The following is a 22,919-nucleotide window of genomic DNA, read 5'->3' as shown; positions in this document are numbered from 1 at the left end:
ATTTTATAAATAAAACCTAAATTACAAGCAACATTTTCAGAGTTGTCGCACAGTAATACCAAAGATATTTTGAATATAAAAATTAATAAACAAACTTATAAAAAGTTTTGAAATCTTACCCGTTCAAGAAAAAAAATTCAACAACCCTTTTGAAGGAGAGAGGGCACGCTCTTGGAGAGAGGGAGAAAGAGCAGGCGTCCATAGAGAAAACAAAATTGTTTGAGCTTTACGGAGAAATAAATAAGCGCTTTGAAAAGAGTCTGGATAGAAATAAGACTCGACTGAATCAGATGCTTTCAGACCCATAAAGAGATTTTTTAGGAAAAAAATGCACATAATGGTCTAATGTCCGAACCATTCAGATTCAGACCTCCATTAAGTGCAAACAAATGAGACATTAGACTGCCTATTCTGCACGAACAAACTCTTTCATTGAGGACACATAGTTCTAGAAGGATCATTTCCTCCACCTTATTCTCGGAAGTGTCAGAAACCCTCGGAAGTCTGACAGCTTGTCATCTCTCTCCAGAGATTTTCATGCATCAAGCTTCTCAAATAGAATCCAACATTTAAAAAACAGCTAATTCTCAATTATTTCTTTCCCCACTCCCATTTCAAGCACTATTTTCAAGTGATTTGAGGAGCATTAAATCTAGCCTAGACTGTTCAATTTTATATGCCAATCCTTATTCTGAAAACGCATGCCCCAGTCAGTTATTTCACTGTGGTATTCCAACTTGGATAGAAGAATATGAATAAATATTGTCTCTGCAAAATCTTTTAAATTGATCATAGGGATACTGAAAAGAGGAAGAAAAAACAATTCAATAGAGCAGCATAGAGTATCAAGAGGGCATTAAGGAATGTTGAATGCCAGTGTCATAGTTGTTATGTAAACAGATATTGTTTGTTTACACCTTCACATTGACTTTTGATTATTCCAATGGATATTCGAAATCTGCAACCTAAGTTTCTTTATTTCAAAAAAAAATCAAATTATCTATTATCTTATCTATCAAGGAAAAAAGTCTTAAAGAAATAGTATCACCTGTACCTAAACAGACCTTCTCCATAACTTCAGAAACTTTTTTCATACTTCCACTAGAAGAAACCATGTTTAAACAGAATAATAGAATCTTGATTAAAATAATTACCAATTCACATACGCTAACTAATATTGAACAGAAAGAGAAGGGAAGGGTTGATAAATGAAGTAGAAAAAGTAACAGCTACGCCATCAATGCTTTCAGAATATATTTTAGAGGCCAGTTGTTCCTACTAATCCAACTTGTTTAAGACTGAGGCATAGTTGTTATTGTTCTTCAAAAGTCCACCCAATATGATGAAACTTCAAAATTTTGGCAAATATAACGGCGATTTTAACCAAGGACTCCTTTACTATAGAAAAGTGCACCATAACAAGTCAAATAATTTAACCTGAGCAATATGTGGAAGGCAACGTGGACTTGATAAAATTCGCTTGACCCTAGGTGTTGGTGTAACTATCTCTCCAGCATCATCTATATCTGAGTGTGCCGCAACCATGCTGTGTAATATGCTCAATGCTACTTCTCCTACCTGGAATGTCATAGCCATTTTGAACAATAACATAGTGGAATTAGAAGGATGTGACAAACTGTTACTATATTCCCATATCCCAATACACGTACATAGACATATGTTCATACATGCAAAAAGAAGCTCTGACTGTTTCCTCTTTGATTAGGCATAAATCAAACAAGTCAAGTCCGAGAAATAACATAGCCAACAGAATATACACCTTAAGCTTGTTTTACTGAAAATCTAGCACAAATTTGAGCGAAGAACTAATTCTACGAGCCCCAAACTAATATTCCTCATCCATTTCCAGTCCATAACATAATTTTTTCACTTTCTCAGATGCAAAGTTCTTCCAAACCCAAGTGAGATACCTCCATTTTCAGGCTATTACAAATGATCACCAGTTTCTCAGGCAACGGTTCCACTAAAGTACAATAACAACAACAATATACCCACTGAAATCCCACAAATGGGGTCTGGGGAGGGTAGAGTGTACGTAGACCTTACACTACCTCGTGGAGGTAGATAGACTCTTTCCGAAAGACCCTCGGCCCAAATGCATCCAAGTACAAAGAAGAAGAAAACAGTGTAGAAAGGAACAAGAACAACAAAATAGTGCGATAACTGAAACACAGTAAACAACTGATGATGCTAGATATCAAAAGCAAGAACTACAATAATTCAGTAAGTACAAAGCAAATCTGTGTGGAACATATATGCGATCACAAGAACACAGCAAGGAAATGTAACAACAACAGCAACGTGCAATCACCAAAACACATGAATAGGTGATATCAGATACCAAAAGCCAAAGACTATATAAATAGGCTAATACTACGACCGACACGGTGCTCTATACAACTGCGAAGCCAAATATATGAATAGGATAGTAATACGACAACTCTTTAACTGCCTACTAACCTTCTACCCTTACCCGCGACCTCCAAACCCTCCTAAAATATGCATCACAATCTTGATTAATATTACAGAAGAAAGTTAACATCTACTAACTTCAACGCAACAAAAGATATCAAAATAAAAAAGAATCCGTTTTCAACTTCAAGACCACTCAGTTCAAGTGTTACCAAATTTCAAAGTTCTTTTCAAATCTATTCACTGTCAAAATGGGACGTGGGAGATTGAAAAACAAGTTTTTAGCAAAACAAGTTGTTCTCACGCAGGATAACCGTATGAAGAAGGGCCTTGATTTGTGCTCCAGATGTTTTTTTTGTGAATGTGAGACAGAGACAATAAATCATCTCTTTTTACACTGTAAGGAGACGGTGAAACTTTGGCAAATTTTCATCAATAAAAGGGGCATCAGTTGGTCTATGCCAGGAAACATAAAGGAAGCTTTGGCATGTTGGAATCGGGATGGAAATCAGTCGGGGCACAGGGAGAGATGGAAGATTGTCCCAGCCTGCATTTGGTGGACTATTTGGCTGGAAAGGAATCAAAGATGTTTTGAGAACAAGAGCTGCTCTATGGAGAAGATGAAGCTGAAATGTTTAACTCTTTTCTATTTTTGGTGTAAACATGAATATCCTCACGAAGATGAGGATATCACTAGTATGTTAAGAGTCCTTAAGGAGTTCATAGGAAAACAGCAACACTTTTGTATTTCTGATTGTAAGTATTACTGGAATACGTCCAGAGTATTCCTGTGTTTATAATACAAGTTACCTTTTCAAAAAAAAACAAAATATGAAAGTAGTGCAATACCTGGGTTGGAGTGAGAACAGGAACTCGGACAGCCAAAGCCCACCTGAGCTCACGAATATCTCGCAACTTCTTCCAATCTGGCATCCCAGTAGCCCAACATCTGGTGGTCCAATCTATTTCCTTTTTTGACCAGAGTCTCCTAATAGCGTCCTTCTCCACTGGTCCAGCTTGCAGACCATCCTTGTCAAGAAACATCCACTCCTTCAAGGGTTCAATAAATGCAGTAGCAGCAATCAAATTCGACTGCAGAGGTATAGCTGTTCTTTCTGAAGCTTCATGAACTACTGTTAGTAGGTCAACAGCCAGTACACAGCCTCCAACCAAGACACATGCCTCTACATTAGTCAAAACCTTCATCAAAACCTGCGCAAGTTGGGAAATATTGAAAAAGAATATATAGCACGCTCAAAGTTATACTCTTGCCAAAAAATATTTTGATCAGACATGAAGGTGAAAAATTAACTAGTGCTTGTGTGATTAAAAGAACCATATAGACTCTCTCCACAACTAAATAATTTTCCAACAGTTCAGGAGCCAATTCATTATAATTCCTGAAGTGTGGTAACCCTTCCAAGAAATTACTCCCAATAGATAAAGATGGCCTCACTTTTCACTACACATATCATCTGACAACAGCTAAGAAAGCTTACATTTGCTTGTTCACCATGTGCCATTAGCTGTCGATTGGATTAAATCCATTTTCAAATATAAAGCGTATTTGAGGAACAGTTATTACATGAGACCACAGGAACACAAATTATATTCTTCAGCATCAGAAATTAGTGTAGAAAGTGACTCTGCTTTGCTCTCCCACGGAAGAAGTGGTTCTTTTTATATCCAGAGATGATGAATTTCAAAAGTGCTATTGAGTTATTTGTTATTTACATACTGAATAAGTATTTCAACTGGATCGCCTAATACATCTGTATGAGATTATACAATTGTATACATCTATGGCAATTACAGATTTTGTTTACTTCATAAACAAAATTTACCGCTTTTTTTTCTACAAATGAAAGTAGATTTGTTCTTCTAATATTTGTAGGTTCCGAATACAAAACTCAGGGAACACCAAAACCAAAAACTGCCTTTAATTACTAATATACACGTAAAAGGTTTATTATACAAAAAATATTTTAAATATTCTTACAACACTACTGTCATGAATTTATTTTTTGTTACAACAAATGGTTTGGGCTTGGGACTTCCATGTTGGAGGTCTCGAGTTCGAAACCCCTTGCCAGCGAAAGCAAGGGGTTTGCCTTCTGGGTCGCGTCGCACCGGGATTGCCTAGTGCGGGTTACCTCTCCTATGTGATTTGCAAGCTATTGCATAGGAGCGGAGGTTTTACCCTGTGCGCACCAAAGGATAGCGGCTGCGGGTTTCCCTTGTCATAAAAAAAAAAATTCTATTCACCACTCAATCTTATATAATTATTAGATAGGTTATCGCACATATGTTTTGCAAGTATCATTCATACGAGAAACAAAAAAGGTAACCAAGCACCCAAGTAATGATGCGTCTTACACAGATTATTTTCTCATAAAATGAAATCAAAAAAACCCTAAAAGCTAAAATGATTAGCCATCTTTTACTCATCAAAGCGAAGCAATGGTCAAGTAAAGGAGGCATAGCATTTCCACCTAAGCAGCTATTTTAGAGCCACCACCTCTGACGTAACATGTTCAAGGAAAACAATTTGTTGCCAGACTAGATTTCAGGGTTTCATCAAAACAATAATAACATTCATTATTTGCACCTCATCTTATCTACAATGCATAACACAACTATTGGCGACCACAAATATGAGAAAGCACCAAAACAAAGCAGAAACTAGAATGAACTTGTTTCCAGACACTAAAGACCTTAAACCTGAGATATCTACGAATAGAGATTAGAAGAAAAAATAAAATTTAGGATGCCATCATAATGCATCAAATGGGCCTTCTTACAAGCAAGCTTCTCATTCTGAGATATAAGCCATGCTTTAGCAGGACAGTTACTAGAACACCAAAGTGACAAGGAATGGTTCCACAACCAACATGTCTATTTTTAAATAAAGCAGAAAAAGCCACAGGAATTGGGAAATGACAAAGCATAAGAGGAACTGCAGATGAAAGACTCCTAACTGAGGCAGATAGGAAGCAAAGGCATATTTGGGGCGCGCGCGCACACACACACAGATATATATATATTTATATTGCAAGTCAATTTACAATTTTGTCCATTATTTGAAACTCCAACTTGAAATAGAGAATTTGAAACTAAATAACTTGTTTGAGGAGTGTTTCAAATGAATAATGATTTCCACTTCTAAAACTTCTAACTTCTTTTTCAAATGAAATTCATGTCCAGACACAATTTCAGCTTCCAAATACTCTTTTTCAACTTCAACTTCAAATAGTCATTTTTTCAACTTGACCAAATTTTTCGAAAAAAGAACACTAGATTATGTAACAAGAACATAAATCTTCATCATTTGAGTGAATCAAGGTATCCGACAAAAGTTCTCCCATTAAAATGGGTCGTGAAGAGTCTTTATATCTTTTGTTACTAGGACCCATAATAAGTCCAACAAACCTAGTTTTCTGTTTTCCTTTTTACTCCTTTTACATGGAAGAAGCACCTTCTTTGTTTTCCATGGACAGGTGGTGTTAGTTAAAGATCAAACAGCATGTGCTGTCTTTTGTACACCTTAAACTTAGATGAACCAATCGTCTTTTCCTTTTCTGGACATGTGGTGTTATTTAAAGACAATCATTAAATAGAAATAGAATAATAAAATAAATGAGATGCACCTTTAGAAGAAGAAGAAGACGGTGCCGTAAAGCTCTATCATCAGTCCGGTCCAAGAGAACTGTAATGTGCGCTGTGCCTTCAAATGAGCCAACTGTGTTGTAGTGTTGTTCATAAACAATTGCCATGGCACGTGCACAGAGCTCCCTGACAGAGGAGCCTCCCCCTCCTCCAAAACCATCTAATCTTCCCATATCACACCAATCATCAGAAGCACCCAATTTATCAGGAATAGCACCATCCACAGTAAGCCCAGTGTCAGCATCACATAGAAACCGGTGATACAGTGCTCTGAAAAAAGCAACAGGGTCACGCAGAGGAAAATCTTGTGCCCTCCCACTTGTGCCACTCTCAAGAAGTAAACGCAAATAGTATTGACCTACACAAACTTCTTTTGATAAGCTAGGATATCTAACAGAAAACTCTCTGTAGTTCCACGATATTTGAGGCACACTATCTTGGTCGGTTATTGAGTCTCTATTTGCACCTCCAGGGGCAATATCTTCAGAGCGTTCTTTTTCAACATCAAGATTATGAACTTCAGCCTGCAATGACTCTCGCAATTCCTGCCGAGTCCGCTCATTCCAAATTAAGTCAGCGCGATTATGGTCAAGACTGAAAGCTCGCCAGAATTCTGGCCAATTCAGTAACAACCTTCCACATCCCACAGGTGCATCTTCAACCACTACCTGTGCAGGAGCTGGAAGGCCTGTATCCTGGGAAATCGCAGTAACATCAGAATCCACAGCATTTGCAGTGTTTGATTCAACCAAGTAATGTGTACTGGTTGAAGGACCGTCAGGAGCAGGAATGGTTGACGACTGATCAGTTTGAGGAGCAGCAGCAGCAGACAGCTCACCTTGGAAGCATTCACCTGCATTGCCAGCTGAAGAGTGCATGGCTGGCACCTGTCCAGAGATTGAATCAACAGCAGCCCTTTGATAACCATCAGAAGTTCTGAAAGGGACAGAACTTACAGGAGCTTGCTCACTAACTTCATAGTTAGTAGCAGAAGGCAAAGATTGCCCTTGAGATGCGATCTCTTTCCCAGGATGAATCCTCCTTTGCTGAAGCAACCGTCTGCGTCGTCTACTCAGCAATGAATTTTCCTGGTCAGATACACCTTCAACTGGAACCCCATTGGATCTAGTGTGCAAATAAGCAACAAGTCCAGGAGGCAGAACTCTAGATAACAGATCAAGAGCAGGTTGATAAGAGTCGGCCCATAGAGCCACAAGTTGCCTGCTAACTTCACGTCGCTCACCAGAAGGAAGGTATAGTGCATGCAACAAATGACGCAGTAGTGCACCATCTCGCAAAGCAGCATCACGCATTGATTCTGCTGCAACTGCATCTTCTTCAGCAATTGTTCTCATAATGACGGCTACTGTTTCTCGCACACTTTCGGCAGGATGTCCAAACAATGCAAACAGCTGGCGGCGCAAGCCAGCTACTAGACGTAGTAACTCCACAAACACTGTATACTGGGTTGTTTCTCCATGTGGTTCACAGACCATTGCCTCAAGAACCTCAACAATAGACATTGACAATAGTGGTGACACTGATACAGGCCTTAACCGATTTACCAGAATTATAAGATTACTTTGTTGAGCAAACAGCACAGACTTGGTATGCATTATTGTTGCATGCCATTCCCCTTTTGTATCTGTATGCATGTTAGTTTCCCCTGGACCACCACCAATAAGTACCGCCACAAGGCCTGCAGTTTCACCAGCTACTCCTTCAGACCCATTTCTAAGTAGACCCATTATACGACCAACAGCAGCAGGAAAAGACATCACATGAGAAGCAGCACTTCTTGATGAAAGCAGCCTACGCAAACAAGCAATGAAACCCATCACAGTAGCAGCGGCTTTAGGAGAGGGTGGAGGCAGTGATGGTGACTCTGGTGGGAGATTGGGAGCAGCCGGAAGCATTGTAATCAAAGCCATTAGCGTCACCTCCGGTACTTCAATACCAGACGGTACTCCACCATATGGAATACATGCATTAAATTCTCGTATCCTGCGCCATAGTTTTGCTCTTGATCCAGGAATAGATCCTCCCTCGGCCACAGCATCTTTAGCAGCTGCTGCCATGTGTTTTAAATGCAAAGTTGCAGTTTCCAAGTCAGCAACAGGTTGTTGTGAAGCAGAGAATTTTAAGTGGAATCTGCCACATGGTGGATCAATTCGATGACCAGGCATTGTTAGCCTTGGTAGCACCGGGACCGGACACTGGCGCTACACAAAATAAACAAGATGTGTAAGGCGATATGACTTAAGCAAATCCATGTATTCAATGATGTCTAAACATGTGAGAATGCATTCAATCCAACCCCTTGGAAAGGCTTAAAAAACTATTAATGACCAAGAAGAGCATGTCCACTTAGGCCTCATTTGTTTTCATTAAGATTAAGGCATTTGAATCTAAATGCACATCTGATTAAGTTTTGAATACTGATAGTTAAGACTATTTGTTTCCTCAACATCTGAATGTATAAAATTTGTCTTTGTTTATATAATAATAAATAAAAATTTAAATAAGACACTAAATTGATCTAATATTATATCAAAAAAAAAATTAAAATTTTATATGGCAATTGGTACTGGTGATGACTAACGATGGTGATTGTGTGTATCGATTTGGGATGGTATTGACTGATGTTGGTGGTTGTGGGTATTATCTTATTGTATAGTGGTACTGATTAACCATGGTTATTGGTGATGACGGCTGATAATTAGGAGTGAGATATATTGATAGCTAATGACGATGGTAAATGATAATGGTTATTAGAGATATATAATGTTGACTAATGGTGATAATTATCGGTGGTGATTAGCGGATATAATAATGGTTGGGGGTGATGACTGCAAATTATGGCTAGTGGTGATGACGATTGATTTTGTTGATTGGTGGTTGTGGATGGTAGGTGGTGGTGATCGGTGGAGGTAGTTGTGGCTGATATGGTGGTTATAGGTGGTGGGTGAAAGTAGATAGAGAAGCCGTGACCTATCATCTTCGCACAAATTCTTAAATAGACATCTTAATGATATTAAAACTTTGTTATAGATCTTAATCATTCAGATCTATTTAGAACCATTAAGTAGTTGTAAAATAAGACAAATAAATGCACTTAATGATTAAGATCTGAATAATTACGATTCAGACTTTGAAAACACACTTAATGACTGAGATCTGAATGATTTAGATTAAGACCTACATTAAGTACAAACAAAAGAGGCCTTACTTCTGTTTGCAAAACATCACGAACTGCTGCAAGTAAGTTATCACGAGACGTGCTAGCATATACCTGAAGAAAAAAGGGACATAAGGCAAAAAGTCTAACCAACACAAGTAAATAAACAAATTTGACATCTGGCAAAGCCACAAAGGCACACATGAATTGGGCATCCATCATTAAATTCAATAGCAAACATTTGGGGCTCCTCAGCAAATCGAACAAGGGCACCAACGGCAGATAGAGGACGCACAACAACTGCCTGCAAGCATTTGTTAGAAAGTATTAATAACATTTTAATAAAATCAAACAAAAAGAGCATCATAACAGATTCCTAAAGTAGGAGATCAAGGAGGACCAAAATTGTCACCTCTACCTAGTGCTAGGTTGGGGAACAAGGTAAATGTAACTAAGTGACAAGTCTGCAGTAATAGCTCGAAAGCTATTGACCATATTGCTCAGTACTTTAGGTCATCATTTTCATGGATAACACACACCTCTCAGACACGCCACATAATTATAAATAATTCAGCAGTACAAATAATGAGATCACTTGAGTGTATATGTATTGCTAAAGTAGAACATTTTATTTTATTTTTTTCTTCTTATGATGAGAAAGGTAATGGTTTTATTAACTAGTAGCAAAAAGTACAAGAGAGGAAGAAATTTCCATCTAAGACTTAATGGAGTACGAGACATAAAACATAGAGTCAAGATCCAATAAAAATGCTTGCTCTACGCCATAAATAAAGGCTCTTCGAACATCTGATTTGACATGTAAGATAATGTCTCTCCTATCATTAGGACCTCTGTTGTTTCTCTTCAGCCATATGTTCCAGAAAATGCAAGTAGGAATCGCCTTCCAATACTGTCTACTGTACTTATAGGAGTACTGTTCATACCATAGTAACTATTAAAATTGCTTTAGTAATGACTTTATTAATGAGTACCAAAATTACAAGAGAGGGAGATGTTTTCATCTAAAGGTTAAGGAGTACAAGAGATTAGACAGAGTCAAGATACAGATTAAAAGCTAGTTCTTCACCATAAATAAAGGCTCTTCAAACATCTAGATTTGACATATAAGATAATGTCTATCCTATCATTAAGAAATAAGACATCTATTGTTTCTCTCCTGCGGCTTCCATATGTTCCAGAAAATGCAAGTAGGAATTGCGTTCCAACACTGTCTACTGTACTTAGAGTAGTACTATTCATTACATAGTAACTTCGAAAAATTAAAATGTTTTTTGCCTTTTCAGCCAGATGATTAGTGGGAACAGAAATTATATCTTAAAATTTCAACCTTTATACAGTATGAGTTAACCACAGATATATACTTATTTTTTGAAGTTGTTGTGAGAGGACAAGAGTTTGAGAGAGAACTTAGCTTGATTATTCTCACAAGCTATTGGGGTTTAAATAGCTAAAGTATAAATGTCCTAAAAAGGAAAGGAAATCAATACATAATCAATACCTAATCAAGATAGAAGTAAATCTAGGAGTAAAAATCTAGTTGTAAATCTAGGAGTAAAAAGCTAGTTGTAAATCTAGGAGTAAATCAAGCTACCTACTATGCTTACACATTGCTATAGAATATTCCTAAGATTCTAACATTGGTAAAATTGAACAACATATATATACTTAATCTTTCATGTGCTATGTATACCCTATTTTAAGAATGATCTAATGAGCTAGCCAATAATAGGACGAGGTTTTCACAGTGCATGCTATTTGTTGAAGAGATGACTTATTTTAACAGGTGAGAATAGAATGGGAGCACCCAAGGGTGTGGCCTAGTGGTCAATGAAGTGGTTGAAAACCCTGAGGTCTCAGGTTCAAAACTCAATGGAGACGATTAACATTAGGTGATTCTTCCCATATGTCCTAGCCTAGGTGGACAGAGTTACTTGGTACTTGTTGCAGGTGGGAGGTGGCAGGTACCCAGTGGAATTAGTCGAGGTACACCAAAGTTAGTCCGGACACCATAGTCATAAAAAAAACATGGGAATCAACAAAATCTAGAGAGTAGAGGTTTCTAAATTAAGGAGAAGTAAACAGAATATTTGCACATCAAGTTTCCCCACAAGGGAGAATGGATGGATTAGAGGCTTTTGTGGTAACAGAAATATGGGCAATGCTATGGAGATATCTCATCTACTTTATGCAAACGATTCCCTAGTTTTTGGTGAAGTTGAAGTTACACAAATAAGGCATTTGAGAGCTATCCAAACCAATTTTGCAGGCGTTTCAGGGCTCCATGTTGACTGGCAGAAAAGTTGTCTCCACCCAATCAACCAAGTGCCTAATATGCAGATCCTAGCAGAGAACCTTGGGTGTCAAGTGGCTTCCCTACCTACTAAATACCTAGGTATGCCTCTCGGAGTAAAGAACAAGGAGCTGCAAGCGTGGAATGAGATTTAGCAAAGAAGTGAGAGGAAACTAGCAAGATGGAAAAGTCAATATCTGTCTTTGGGCAGTAGACTAACTCTTATAAAGTCAGTCATGGATGGCCAACCTACCTATATGATGAGTTTGTTCCCTCTACCAGTCAACATAAAGAAAAAATTTAACAAGGCAAGAAGAGTATTTCTATGGCAGGGCAACAAAGAGAAGAAGGGGTACAATCTAGTCAAATGAGATAAGGTGATCCTTAGCAAAGAGTAAGGTGGTCTAGGCATAAAGAAGATACGTGCACACAACGAAAGTTTACTGAAGAAATGGTTGTGGAGATTTTGTTGTGAAGAAATGGCACTTTGGAGGAGATTCATTTCACAAAAATATGGGCTCCTGAATAGCTGGATTATTGAGGAGGTGACTAGTACACTTGGGTGTTCTGTGTGGAAAACAATTAGAAGATTGTGGCCCTCTTTCAGTAATAATCTGAAGTACAAAAGGTGGAGGATTTGTGGCTTAGGTTGCAGGTTCAAGCCCCACATCATGCAAAGCGAAGCCCGGTATTTAAGTGGAGAAGGGTAGAGGGGCAGGCCCATTATCCACCGAGTTTAGAAGGCTGTGATTGGTCCAAAGGGCAGGTCACGGACGTATTTCTCGGTTATCAAAAAAAAAAAAAATCTAAAGTACAAAATTGGTAATGGGGAAAAGACTAATTTCTAGAATGAATTGTGGATTGGTTGTGGAGATTTTGTGGTGAAGATATGGCACTTTGGAGGAGCTTCATTTCACAGAAATATGGGCTCCTGAATAGCTGGATTACTGAGGAGGTGACTGGTACACTTCGGTGTTCTGTGTGGAAAACAATTAGAAGACTGTGGCTCTCTTTCAGTAATAATCTGAAGTACAAAATTGGTACTGGGGAAAAGACTAATTTCTAAAATGAATTGTGGATTGAGGAAGAAAATTGGTAATGGGGAAAAGACTAACTGAGCATCAACCATCTCCCATTGTGCTTTGGCTTTATCATTTGCCTCACTAGCCTTTGCCTTTTCATCTACCACACAAGCATTGTTGGTTAAGTGATCTTGAACGCCTTGGCCCTTGCACCATAACTCAACCGAAGAAGCCCAAGCTAAATAGTTTGAGCTTCCCATAAATGGTTTTGTAGTGATCATAGCACTTGAACTTCCTATATTCTTGGAGCCAAAAGTATGAATCCCGAACGACATATTGTGAAATTAGAATATTCTCACAAAAATAAAAAATAAGAAGAATTTTGGGGCCAGAATCTGATTGTTGGAATGGCTGACTGCCGGAACTGGAACTGTTGGAAATAGATCTAACTGCCCGAAAAAATGATCTGATCACCAAAAACTGATCTGGAACTGTTGGAAATAGATCTGACTGCCGGAAAAAGAGATCTGATCACCAAAAGCTGATCGGAATCAGGAAAAAATTTATGGTCAGCCTCGGAATTAGGAGGCGACCCCCACTGGAAAAAAAATTGCTGAAAAACACTGCCAGAAAATTTTATCTTCTCAGGCAGCAATTTAGGTCAACGGAAAATTGCACAATGAAGGTTGATTTAATTTTCTCACCATTGCTCTGATACCATGTGAGAAATATAGGAGAAATATATTATTGAAATTGTGTATCTACATTATTACATTGAGACCCTATTTATAGACACTACATCGGACTCCTTTTCAAATTAGGATTCTTATTCCTATGACGCCTTTTCCAATTAGGATTCCTATTCCTATTCCTATACTAAGTAGGATTTATATATTTATTCCTATTCTAACAGTCTTATACTAATTGTTGTCCCACATTTCTTCGAAATAGGGGTCTAGAGCACTTTTGATCTAAGTTCTTGAATTGACTCTATTAGTATCATAATTAGTTTAATCCACTAATTTTGAATAAGATCAATTAGGATTCTTAGTACTTTTCTTGAAATTTGGGGATTTTATTCTCGAATTTCACATACCTTCCAATTTTTGTTTTTAATCTTAGTAATTTTGCTTCCGCATTATTGTCTTGTTTATTCTAGTAACCCGATTTTTATCACCCTATCACCATCAACTTCTCCCCCATCACCGACAATAGTTAAGCCACCCCAATTGTTCCTCGGAAGGTCATATAGGACCCTCTTCTTCCTCTTCCTCTTCCTCTTTATCTCTAAATCCATTGCCAAGAGCTTATGTTGAGTTGTGAGATAATCACTAGAGATAACCCTGCAGTCCATACAAAGACTTTTATCACACTTCTTAAGAGTAAGTGATCTATTTGAGTCTTAGCCACTATACTATGGAAGGTCACCAAGTGATCCTCCTTTGGGAAACTCGAATTAGCTATCATCAAATAAAAAGCTTTGGAGAAGACAAAAGGTAGAGCTCTCCTTCATTTCTATCCTTAAAAGTTAAAACCAAAACCACCATGTACATCATCATAACCCCTTGAAGTTGTCTTAATGTGGCCATTGAAATCTCTTCCAATGAATAGCTTCTCGGTGTTCAAGATACTCCTCACAACCTCATCCAAATTCTTTCAAAACCACTTATTAACCTCTTCATCCAAGTCAGCTTACATTCAAGGTAGTCCTCACATCAATGGCTTAATCCCCATCTTCCTATTGTTCACCCTCCAAGCCACTACCACTAGCTCCCTAAGATTCCTATCTACTAAGATGAGTATGCCATTCACCAATTTGGTCTCAAGAATACAAGCTATATTCATCTTCCTCTTTTTGAGAATCTTCACGAACTGAATAGACTTCCCCATTAAAGTCCCTATGTTCCAAGACCCAACTCTCAACCTATCGACTCTAGAGCTGTCAAAAAGGGTCGGCCCAAACCCACCCGGCCCAAGCCTCACGGGCCAAGGAATTTGAAAGGCTAGGGCGGGCCGGCCCTTCATTTGGAAGGGCCTGAAAATGTATAACCCAACCCAACCCCGGAAGGGCCGAGGGCTGGAGCGGGCTAGCCCTTCTTTTTTTCTTTTTTCATTTTTTTTTCTTTTCAAACTTTTAATTCTATAACATCAAGAAAATGAGAAGATTTTCAAAGCAAATATAGCAAACAATGGTCTTGTTTCAATAACACTAGCATAAAATCCAGTGTAATTAGCATGTATCTCGCATACCAGATACGCGAGCGTGATAAGAAAGTGACAAACAAGATGGGAGGGAGGGGAGGGTGCGATATTTGTCTATGTATCCTAGATACATGTCAATCTACTTGGATAGAATAAATTAACTTAATTTTGAGTCCATATATTCCGAGATACATGTATTTAGACGTACCAAAATCTAGTAAGATTCATAATATTACAACCTAGCGTGTATTTAAGTAATTAGATTATATACTAGCGAGATTATTGTAAGTTACCCTTAAATAAAAAGTTTTGGCCCATGGGCCAACCCCGGCCAGTCCCTGATCAAGCCTCAAGGGCCAAGGGCTTATAAGCCCTAATTTTTTATTTTTTATTTTTGAAACTGGTAAGGTTGTATTCTTCAGCATTAAGGGCATGCTGGCCACCACCAAAAAGTGTCAATTACAAACTTCCTATCAAATCTACAATCTGATCTGTATCTACTATACACAACTGTTTACACCAAAAAAGTAGAGTTACTATACAATTCCATTTGACCTTGTGTATGGAATTGGATCTATTGTCAAAACATCTACTGTTCCTTTCCTTCCAGATTGACCACCATATACATGATGGTATTAGCCTCCACCATCTCTTCTGGCTCTTGGTACCCCCTCTCCTTACCCAGCTCTTCATCACTTCATCACGTCTGATGTACGTTCTGGCATTGTCCAATTCAGATTTGAGATGCTAAGGAACAAATTCCAGATTTGAGCAGTGTAATTACAGTGCAAGAAGAGGTGGCTGTTAGTTTCGCTTGTCAAATTGCATAAAAAACACCTAGGGACCAGCTGTCTACCCTTCTTCTGAAGTACTTCTTGTGTTAAACAAGCTCTCTTTATCACTAGCCAAGTGAAGCATTTCACTTTTGTAGGAATATCCCCCTTCCAAAAATAGTTCCAGAGGTGTGTTGGTCTCCCTGCCATCACCTGGAGACCTCTTCTGTAAGCACTGTTGACTGAGAAGAGGCCATCTTTGCTGTGCTTCCACAACATCCTGTCTGTGGCATTTGCATTGATGGTCACTCCGCCTAGCATCCCTAATATCTCAGCCACCATTTCCACCTCCCAATCATTGAGAAGTCTTCTAAAAACTAGATCCCAGCCCTGTTCAGTCCAGCAATCGCCAACATTGGCATCAGGATTTCCACAAATTTGAAAGAGATCTGGAAAGAGATCTCTAAGAGGGGATTGGTCTATCCCAACATCCTTCCAAAATTTTGTTTTAGTGCCACTTCCCACCTTGATATATAAATTTGTCTCCATTTGTGACCACAAGTTTCTAATTGATCTCCATGCACCCACACCATAAGGTTCTGTTGTGGTCTCTGTACACCAAGGGTTTAACTCACCATATTTTGCTATGATCACCTCTTTCCAAAGGGAATTTCTCTCTTCAGTGTACCTCCACAACCACTTCTTCAATAGGCTCTCATTCTGTAGTTTCAAATTCTTAATTCCCAGGCCCCCTCTGTCTTTGCTAAGTAGAGCAGTTTCCCAGTTTACTAAGCTATAGCCTTTTCCATCCTTGTTGCCTTGCCATAAGAATTTTCTCCTTAGCTTATCCAGATTTTCCACTACTTTTCCTGGGATTGGGAATAGAGACATCACATAAGTGGGCAGAGAATCAAGAACAGAGTTTATTAAGATCAATCGTCCTCCAAGTGAAAGATATTGAGCCTTCCATCCAGAGAGCTTCTTTTCAGTTTTCTCCAAAATACCATCCCATATTTCCAAGGCTTTGTGATTGTTACCCAATGGCATGCCTAGATAGGTGGTAGGCAGCTTCCCAACACTACACCCTAGTATGCCTGCCATCTCTTTTATCTGAGGTACCTCATTCACAGGGAAGAGACTACTTTTTCCCCAGTTCACTTTCAATCCAGAGACTGCTTCAAAAAGTACCAATATCACTCTAATGTAGCTTATCTGTTCTTCTACAGGATCACAAAGGATGATGGTATCATCTGCGTAGAGCAAATTATAAGCCCTAATTTTAGATGGGCTTGAGAAATTCTATCCCAACCTACCCCAATAACGGGTTGAGTTGGGCTGGCCCCATGGGCTAAGCCTGTTTTGACGGCACTAATCGGCTCCCTTGTCACCCTTGACCCTGCACCTAACCCCTCCCCCCCGTGACATGCTCTTACTCTACCATCATTCACTTAAGTCACAATAATCTATAAACTACTACAATGAAGAGTTTATTAACACTGGGACAACAAAGAGTCCGGCAAAATGGAAGAGCACTAACTATGAAAACATGTGCAACTTATCTAACAAAAAAAAAAAAAACAGGTGAATAGAAGATATCAATAAAATAATGTCACTAAAACACATTTGTGACAATCTAAGGTTTACTAAAAGTAACACTAAAAAGGGCAAGAAATCTAAAATTTATCGCACAACTTAAGGCAAGAATCAAGAATAAAGACAAGCAAGCAACCCTAACGTAAAAATAGCAAATTGAATAATTTCACAAAAGGAAATGCAAAGAAAGCAAAGCAGGCTGCTTATACAATACTTGCACATGATTTTTCTTTTGATAATTGTGGCATCCGGGCCAGCTTGCGCACACCTCAACTAATTCAAAGGAATGCCCGTCACCTCCCATTAGCAACAAGTACTATGTAACTCTATCTATCGAGATTGGAATAGATGGAAAGAAATCACCTAATGTTTTTTGTCTCTACTAGGATCCATATGATATATTTTGGAAGAGTACTTTCCAGATTGACTCTCACCACTACTTCCTAGGGAGATCAACAATACTTACTGAGTACTCATTGTACTCACCCCTTTCCTTTTCTGCCATATTTGGATCTGAGCACCAGTAAAGCCTATGAGTGAGAGCTTCACGATATTCGAATAATGAGCTATCAACCTTGTTCACGATAGCTAAGGGTTTTTTTGTTCTATTGTCTCATACTCAGAGAGTAAATGCATCGTCTTTGATATAGGTGATGTACTTTTTTATTTTTAGTAGCTCATAACTAATCATTACCATGTCCTTGGGGTTATACATAAACTTCTGCAATTGTATCAGATAATGATTTTCATTATCTATTTAATTTCCCTAATACACCCTCATTAACTTTAATTGGCAATCCTTTTGGAGGTCTCCAGCATACCTTAATGCTGAGGAATACAACATTACCAGTTTCAAAAAAAAACTTTAATTGGCAATGTGAACATTGTTTTAACTATTTGGTTATCACACTTCAGGAAATTGAATTGACACAAATGCAAATTTGGTTTAGCTATGCCCTACATAGTCCAAGTACACTGATTCATAGGTGCATCAATGTAATATTGAAGATGAAAAAAGGAGACAATGAAAACTTAAATCAGATGGAAGAAAGCTGTCTCTAAAACAGTAGGCTCTTAAAATCAAAGTAAATTTAGTTAAAATCATAATACATTAATAGCAACAACAACAACAACATACCTAGTGTAATCTCACAAGTGGGGACCGGAAAGAGTGGTGTGTACGCAGCCTTACCCCTACCTTGTGAAGGTAGAGAGATTGTTTCTGATAGACAATACACTGAAAGAAAAGTATTCATACAAATGACCCCAACTAACTGTGATAAATACTTGTATTTGTTTTTTCAGCAGTCTTTTATTCTACTAAGTGACGTGTATGTCCTGTGTTTGGATAAGTTTGCATTTAGAGAAGAACCTCTTAACCTTACAAAACATCATATCTTACCTTAAAATACATTATTTAGTACTGAAATAAAATAGACCTAAACAAAGCGAAATAGGCACTGAGGATTAATATAGCTAAAACCAAGTACAGGATTGATATTAGTTGATTGATATGTCAGTTGTGTTGCCTTCTCTAAGTATGCTACTGGACCACACAAGGCGCAAAGTTTTATAGATAAGTCTTATTCTCTTGCTAGGAGGGGACGAGCTGAAGGGATTAAGAATAAAGATTTGTATGAGAAAAGGAGAAGAGTCTCAAACATAAAATTCTTGGAAAAAGAAACAAACAAGAGAATATACAGCTTACTTCATAGTTCTCGGGTCGTCTTTCCACAAGTGAACCCTTTGTGAGAATGAGTTGACGAGATACCGCATCACCATGTTCTCCGAGACCCCCTTTTGGGCCAATAGCCAAACTTACTCCTGGAGTATTCAGAGTCCCCCGAGCAGTAGAGCGCAATCTTGTTACTAACCAAGCTCCACAAGGAGTTTCATCTGCCCCAACAGCCTCTTTAGCTGAATTTGACATTGATGTAGTCAAACAAGTAGGATGACATTCTGTAAGTACCAAGGATTTCACAAGAAGAAAGTGAGAGTAAATGTATAGTTATTCTCTCAAGAGATACCTCTCCTATTTATGTACTCAGATACAGCAAGCGCATGAGAACTGTCAACAGTTAATCCCACACCCACCATGGATGTCGCAGTTTTAGTCTGATCAAAATATTTAGCAAATTAAACATCATAAAAGTATGACTAGAGCATGAAAATGACTCATGGTTCAGAAAGTAAAGTTTCATTGGATGAGAATCAGCCAAAAGTTAGTTACTTGAGAGCAATGCAAGGACATCTTTATTACCAGATTTGATATGATGGCAGCATTTGTAGTTCCCGAAGTAGCTTGGAAAGCTTTAGATTTTCTTCCATAGAGCGAGCAAAGAACAAAACCTCCATGATCTGTATTTTTCTTACCATAAGGATCAGATAGTAGGATAATTGCAGGAGAGCCCATATCTCTGAAGTCCAAGCACCAACGAAGTTCTCCAGTTTTTAGTTCAATAAGCTCAACTCCTATATAAGTAATTTTCAACTTCTGCACCCCCGAAGAGGAAAAGGAAAATTATCATGTTCGCTTTCTGTACCAGGGCAGGGGTTTGGAAAAAAAAGAGGAAAACCGAGAGAAATACAACCAGTGCAGTCACCATCATACAAAGATTTCAGTATTAGTGTATGCATTACTTAGCTCATCAAGTTGACACTGAGAAAGCAATAGACAATAGGAAAGCAGATCATCATAAATCAATACTACCAAAGCATAGAGAGAATTAAGCAGCGATGGCCGAAAAACCCTAATCCTCTCTTTTTTTTTAATCCTCTCGGTAGGTGTATATATCAAGATAAGGCTATTAACAGCCGAGAGCAGAGAGCAGGACTCAAAATACTGTTGAAAAAGAAAGCACAAAACCACCTGCCACTTATTCCTTACAACATGATGGAAGAGAAAGCTAATAGCATATATTCTGTCACTAATGCCTCAAGCATGGATTTTTTGGAGATGAGCCAATTCTTGAAACATCAAAACAAAAAGAAAATTAAAGATTATCTTTTACACTTCGTCAATGGACATCCCTTTGGAATTGTAGGCAATTCACAAAATAATTTTGTCAAGTACAACTTTAAAGCATTCTGTAACATTATAACATACAGCCAACAGCGATTATAAGCAGAGGACTAAGTCCCCCTACTCCTTAGAAGATACAAATGTGTTACACATTCAGGTAACAGACACCTAAGAGGCTGAGACTTCAGTAAATCCAGAATGTATCACCAACTGGGATGGATGGGACATAATATAACTTCACTAGCAGATGTTTTATATGCTCTACAATAAGTGTTCCAGTAATCAGTGGATTTTGCCATAACCAAAAGAAACAAAAAAAAAGAGAAGGAAAAGAGATGCACAGAGCAAAAAGTTTTGAAGACTACAATCAATTATAGAAAGTGACAACGTCCTATAGTTTAATGGGCTTGATCTGTAAGCTTGAAGCAAGATATCTTCTTTATACAAGAAAGCAAATTGGTGCTTGCATCCTAGGATATTTTGGTTTTTCCCAAACATAGCCCATCTCATCATAATCCAAACAGTTACCAACTTAAATTCCCATTATAGTAGAAGTAATTTTTTTTGTTGAATAACCATGGTGTCTGATCTGGCATGTGAGCATCACGACTAATCCACAAGTACCTACTACTTCGCACCAGTACAGGTATCATATAACTCTGTCCACCAAGGCTTGAACAGGTGGGGAGAGATCACCTAGTGTTTTTTGCCTCTCTTAGGAATAGAATTGAGACCTCATAATTCTCAACCCACTTCATTGACCACTAGGCCGCACCCTTGGTTTGCTAGTAATAATTGTCCAAGTTGATAGATGCTAGTGGATTGAAATAAGCCTATATTAAGATAGATTTACAATTTCTTAAGCACAGCTATGCATCATAATCATTTCAAGCCAGTGCTGTTCTCAACTAAATTCAAGTACCTTAGTCTACCTTCCTGGTTCTGTCCAAGATATAAGCACTAATAGGGGCACATCAATTCATCAGATATTGTCGCAAAAACAGTAAAATCAATTATCTGTTGCATAATTTTTAAGAAATATACTAGAACTAATCAATTTAGAGCCTGTTTGGATTGGCTTAAAAGTTGGTTAAACTTATTTTTAAGTCATTTTTAGCTTTTGGAGTGTTTAGCAAAATTAAAAATAACTTAAAATAAGTTTAAAATGACTTAAAAAGGTTAAAAATCAAAAGTAGGATTCCCCCTACTTTTAATTTTTTTGACTTAAAAGTCATGTAAGTTTTGACTTTTTATTTCCCGACTTAAAAGCTACTTTTTTTAAGCCAATCCAAACGGACTCTTACCCTGAAGCATAAAGGTGTCCACATGTGCTTCACAGGACTTCCCACCTTAATAATATACACTTGCAGCCAAATATTACAAAAGATACACTGAATGGAAAGGTCAAAAACAACTTAAAAAGCCAATAGCTAGGATACCAAGTAATGAGCACCAAAGATATAGGGGGTAGTGAAAGATCCTACAAAAGCATTGCATCATCACTTCCTCACTTAACCAATCTCATAGTTCCTCTATCAACTCACAATTGGTGTTTTAACAACATTCCATTACTTTTTTTCCGGATAAGTACATTCTTATAGGGAACACTTTGTTTTAAATAAATCTTAGTGTTCCCTGTATGAATTCTGACTTCTCACTGTAAGATAAGATATTGTTATCAAGCACCAATAAAACGAGTATTGTGTCACATAAGTCACCTGATGGTCATGAGAAAAATTAAGGGAACCGGGTGACGTCAAAGCATCTATCATAGAAAGAATTGTCTAAAGCTAATACCATAAGACTGCTAGCTATTCAAACCAGACAAGGAGGAAAAACACTTACAAAAGGAACCCACTCTGAAGTTCTCCTCTTTAGATGCAAAACAGGAAACTCTCCCACCGCTCCAAGCTTATTCCACCTTATTCTATGCAACTCTGTCAAAATGCTTGCTCTATACTTGGAAGAAAACTTCATAGACTTGAACTTCCCACGGCCATCAGTCCTGACACTTACGGTAAACTCATTAGAATTATCATCCCTTCCAATAATAGGGGCGGCACCATCATAATCAGTCCCAACATCGTAGGAATTGGTGACTGATAATGTAGCTGGATCGAGTGTAATCAAAGCAAAATTTGATATGCAAAAAATCCTTTTGTATCGACCTCTCCATGAGTGTTTGACAACCATATAACGGGCCAAGTACTCGGGCTCTTCGGAGGCATGAGAGGGTGGAGCAGAATAGGAGGATGTGGATTCAGAAGGTGTTTGCTGGTCAGAAGCGTGTCGGCTGACAAAATCCATTTGAGGAAGGTATTGAAGAGAGTAAGGCTGTGGTGGACTAGGGCGCAGGAAAAACCATATTCCCGAACCACCGGCCGGCCCAGCCGATGACGGTCTCTGCCGAGACTGATTGGCACCCAGCCTTCAAAGTCAGAACAGCTTTTTTTTAATTATTTTACTTTATCACAATCAAAATCCAAATATCATGACAATTCACAAGATTTACAGAAAGAAGGAAATCTCAATATTCAACAATTCAATCTGCAGAAAACCCTATCTCTCATCAATTTATGAATAAACCACAGAACCCCAATTAGCGAATTCCGAAAGATGAAGAAAACTTTTGATGTGAAATCACACTATTAATCTGAGAGAGATATGTGGAAAACAAAAAATACCAACAGATCACAGAAGCCGGTTCATCACTATACGT

General features: G+C 38.1%; 1 protein-coding gene across 3 annotated transcripts in view; it reads right to left on the bottom strand.

The window, feature by feature from the left end:
• The window catches only part of LOC125828039 (dnaJ homolog subfamily C GRV2), a 60,750-nt gene extending 38,101 nt beyond the window's left edge, over positions 1 to 22,649 (bottom strand). For 2 of the 3 annotated variants that reach the window (XM_049507341.1, XM_049507342.1), the window contains exons 1-9: positions 22,046 to 22,649; positions 19,439 to 19,672; positions 19,206 to 19,293; positions 18,887 to 19,095; positions 9,480 to 9,581; positions 9,329 to 9,391; positions 6,081 to 8,321; positions 3,283 to 3,645; positions 1,438 to 1,578 (exon numbers count right to left, since the gene is read on the bottom strand). In XM_049507341.1, coding sequence (XP_049363298.1) covers positions 1,438 to 1,578; positions 3,283 to 3,645; positions 6,081 to 8,321; positions 9,329 to 9,391; positions 9,480 to 9,581; positions 18,887 to 19,095; positions 19,206 to 19,293; positions 19,439 to 19,672; positions 22,046 to 22,507 — 3,903 coding nt within the window. In that variant the 5' untranslated portion in view covers positions 22,508 to 22,649. The remainder of the gene's footprint in view (positions 1 to 1,437; positions 1,579 to 3,282; positions 3,646 to 6,080; positions 8,322 to 9,328; positions 9,392 to 9,479; positions 9,582 to 18,886; positions 19,096 to 19,205; positions 19,294 to 19,438; positions 19,673 to 22,045) is intronic. The other variant, XM_049507343.1, reaches the window with a different exon arrangement.
• Between the last annotated feature and the right edge of the window lie 270 nt (positions 22,650 to 22,919).

This window comes from Solanum verrucosum, unplaced genomic scaffold, assembly GCF_900185275.1.
Source record: "Solanum verrucosum unplaced genomic scaffold, falcon-dt-bn FXZP01000136.1, whole genome shotgun sequence".
Classification (NCBI taxonomy): domain Eukaryota; kingdom Viridiplantae; phylum Streptophyta; class Magnoliopsida; order Solanales; family Solanaceae; genus Solanum; species Solanum verrucosum.
Note: the sequence above shows the minus strand (reverse complement) of the source record. Positions and strands in the feature narration are given on the sequence as shown.